This window comes from Carlito syrichta, unplaced genomic scaffold (assembly GCF_000164805.1).
Source record: "Carlito syrichta isolate Samal-C Ts95f unplaced genomic scaffold, Tarsius_syrichta-2.0.1 Scaffold315955, whole genome shotgun sequence".
In the NCBI taxonomy this organism is placed as follows: Eukaryota; Metazoa; Chordata; class Mammalia; order Primates; family Tarsiidae; genus Carlito; species Carlito syrichta.
In genome coordinates this window covers 263,370-266,350 of record NW_007260051.1, presented here as the reverse complement: position 1 = coordinate 266,350, position 2,981 = coordinate 263,370, and the positions used below count along the sequence as shown (strand labels likewise).

The following is a 2,981-nucleotide window of genomic DNA, read 5'->3' as shown; positions in this document are numbered from 1 at the left end:
TGTTCACCGCACCGTTCTGCCAGGCCCTGCTGGAGGAGCTGGAGCACTTCGAGCAGTCGGACATGCCCAAGGGGAGGCCAAACACCATGAACAACTACGGGGTGGGTGAGGCTCGGCCTGGCCCAACAGGGCCAGGAGGGGCCGCTGGGGTCAGGTGGCCACGGCGAGGTGCTGTGTCCAAGCTGCCTGCCCAGCTGTGGAAGGAGGTTGCGGTGGGATACCACCAAGTTGCACAAGGGGGTGCTTGCGAAGGAGTCGGCACTGCCGGGCATGCCCCAAGGGACCCCCTGGGTGCGGGGCGAGGCCCACCAGTCTCTCTGCCGACTCCGGGCATCCCCCCAGGTGCTGCTGCATGAGCTGGGGCTGGACGAGCCACTGGTGACGCCGCTGCGGGAGCGTTTCCTGCAGCCACTGATGGCCCTGCTATACCCAGACTGTGGCGGGGGCCAGCTTGACAGCCACCGGGCCTTTGTGGTCAAATACGCACCAGGTCAGGACCGGGAGCTGGGCTGCCACTACGACAATGCCGAGCTCACCCTCAACGTGGCCCTGGGCAAGGCCTTCACGGGGGGTGCCCTGTACTTCGGGGGCCTCTTCCAGGTGAGTGTGTGACCCACAGGGCAAGACTCAGGGAGCCCCGAGTGCCCAGGCCTGAGCCCCGCTGTCTGCAGGCGCCTGCAGACCTGATGGAGCCCCTGGAGGTGGAGCACACAGTGGGCCATGGCGTCCTGCACCGGGGCGGCCAGCTGCATGGGGCCCGGCCCCTGAACACTGGTGAGCGCTGGAACCTCGTGGTCTGGCTCCGCGCCTCTGCTGTGCGCAACCGCCTCTGTCCCATGTGCTGCCGGGAGCCCGACCTGGTGGATGACGAGGGCTTTGGGGATGGCTTCACCAGAGAGGAACCCACCACAGTGGATGTGTGTGTGCTGACCTGAGCCTGTTTGGCCTTGTATGGGGGTGACAGAGCCTCTGTCACCTTGGGCTGGAAGGGACAGAAATAAACTCTCTGCAGCCCACTGCACCTCGTTTCAAAGGGACATGTGGCTTCTGGGTCATTCTTTGGGCTAGTCCCAGTTCAGGTTGGAAGCAGAGTCTGACATGGGGCTTTGTCAAGGGAGTGGCCTCAGAAGTGGGGAAGGAAGCAGGGGAGGACAGGGAGCAATGGGCAAGAATGTGGCGTCAGCCAAAGTCCAGCCTCAGCCAGGCTCGCAGGGGGCTCTGGAGCATCAGTCCTCAGTGCTACAGTGTGGCCCCGGCATCAGTCTGTGGCTGCAGGTGGGGTGGACAGGGAGGGCTGAGCAACTCACCAGCCCCATTGCCACTAGCCAAGGGAAGCCTCCAGAGAAGGGCACAAGTGCACCACTCTCCAACACCAGCGCTGGAAGATTCAGGAGGGCCACCAGTAGCGTCTTCCAGGTGGCTGTCAGAGCTTGTTGCAGAGGGCTAAGAGCATGGACTGGAGCCAGATTGCCTGGGTTCAGATTCCGGTTCTGCTGCCTCCAGCTGCATTGCTAAGGTGAGCCACCTGGCACCTTGGTTTCCTCATCTGGAAAGCCCCTATCCCCAAGAGCTGTTGTGAGAATTTAAATGCACCACATGTAAAAAGCACCCTGTAACTGCCCTCTATGTTTGCTGCTGTCATTTTTTACTTTTTGAGTTGGGATCTCACTCTGTTGCCCAAGCCAGAGCGCAGTGGCACGATTAACAGCACCTCCTGGGCTCAGGTGATCTTTCTGCCTCAGCCTCCCGAGGATCTGGGATTACAGGCATGCACTACCATGCCCAGCTAATTTATTTTATTTTATTTTATTTTTTTGTAGAAATGAGGTCTTGCTATGTTGCCCCAGCTGGTCTCGAACTCCTGGGCTCATGCAGCCCTCCTGCCTTGGCCTCCCAAAGCGTTGGGATGACAGGCGTGAGCCACTGTACTTGGCCTTGCTGCTGTCATTATTTTTTGTTTGTTTTGTTTTGAGTTGGAGTCTCACTCTGCCACCCAGGCTGGAGTGCAGTGGCATGCCCACAGCCACTGCAGCCTCCACCTGCTGGGCTTAGGCAATCCTTCTGCCCCCGCCTTCCAAATAGCTGGAACCACAGGCGTGCTACCACCACGCCCAGCTTTTTGATTTATTGCAGAGACGAGGTTTCACCAATTTGCCCAGGCTGGTCCTGAACCTCTGTGTTCAGGCAATCCCTGCCTCGCCTCCCAAAGTGCTGGTTACAGGCCGTGAGCCACCACGGCTGGCTGGGTTACACATTTGAACGGCAGGTTGGGGAGTTCCATGTTGAGAGTCTGAAATCCTAACCACTAGACCACTAGGATGGCACATCCATATTGAACTCTTGAGTTCACTGTTCTCAGAATGTGGAAGCACTGGCCCTTTCCCATATGGCAAAGATCAGCTCGGCGGAGCTTCAGCCTCAATCTAGACAGGCCTGCGTCTGCTCCTTCGCTCATTGTCAAGATCTCGCTGGCCCCTTACGGATACCTGAGTTTGCGACCTTTGTATCACTGGGCGGGGACACGTTATCGACCTGGGCGTCTCAGCCTGGAGCTCAGTCTGAAGACGGACAGGGCTGCAGACAAGCCGGGAAGGAGGGTGGCGCGCAGGAGGGTCTCCTTTCCCGGGCGTCAGGGGCACGGGTGCTGCGAGCGCGGGCCGGAAGGGCAAACTTGGAAGAGGGCGCAGCTTCAGCCAAGAGGCCTGAGGGGCCGCAGAGCTGGAGGACTGGCGCGGGGCTGGAGGGCGCGGCCGTCTTGGGACTGAGCTGCAGACGGTGGGCGCGCTGCGGCCGCAGTCTGGGCCGTCAGAACCAATGGCCGCGACGCCGCGCTTCCCAGCCGGACAGTTCCCGCGCAGCGCCCGGCCGGAAGCCAGCTCCGGCCACTTCCTCTCGTGAAGGGCCAGCGCGGGGCGGACGGCCCGGCCCGGTGTGCGGTTGAGGTGTGAACGGAGCAGCCCCGGGGGTCTCCTGGCGGCGGC

General features: G+C 61.1%; 2 protein-coding genes across 5 annotated transcripts in view; both read left to right on the top strand.

Annotated features, from left to right (window-relative positions):
- OGFOD2 (2-oxoglutarate and iron dependent oxygenase domain containing 2) overlaps positions 1-1,037 on the top strand; it is a 4,337-nt gene extending 3,300 nt beyond the window's left edge. The window contains 3 exon segments of the mRNA XM_008073593.2: positions 1-101; positions 343-600; positions 672-1,037. The exon segment at positions 1-101 is cut by the window's left edge and continues 10 nt beyond it. Coding sequence (XP_008071784.1) covers positions 1-101; positions 343-600; positions 672-935 — 623 coding nt within the window. The 3' untranslated portion in view covers positions 936-1,037.
- A 1,737-nt stretch (positions 1,038-2,774) lies between these two features.
- ARL6IP4 (ADP ribosylation factor like GTPase 6 interacting protein 4) overlaps positions 2,775-2,981 on the top strand; it is a 2,299-nt gene continuing 2,092 nt past the window's right edge. For 3 of the 4 annotated variants that reach the window (XM_021706723.1, XM_008073592.2, XM_021706722.1), the window contains exon 1: positions 2,883-2,942. The gene's annotated coding sequence lies outside the window, so the exon portion shown is untranslated. Of the gene's footprint in view, positions 2,943-2,981 lie in introns of all 4 variants that reach the window. The other variant, XM_021706725.1, reaches the window with a different exon arrangement.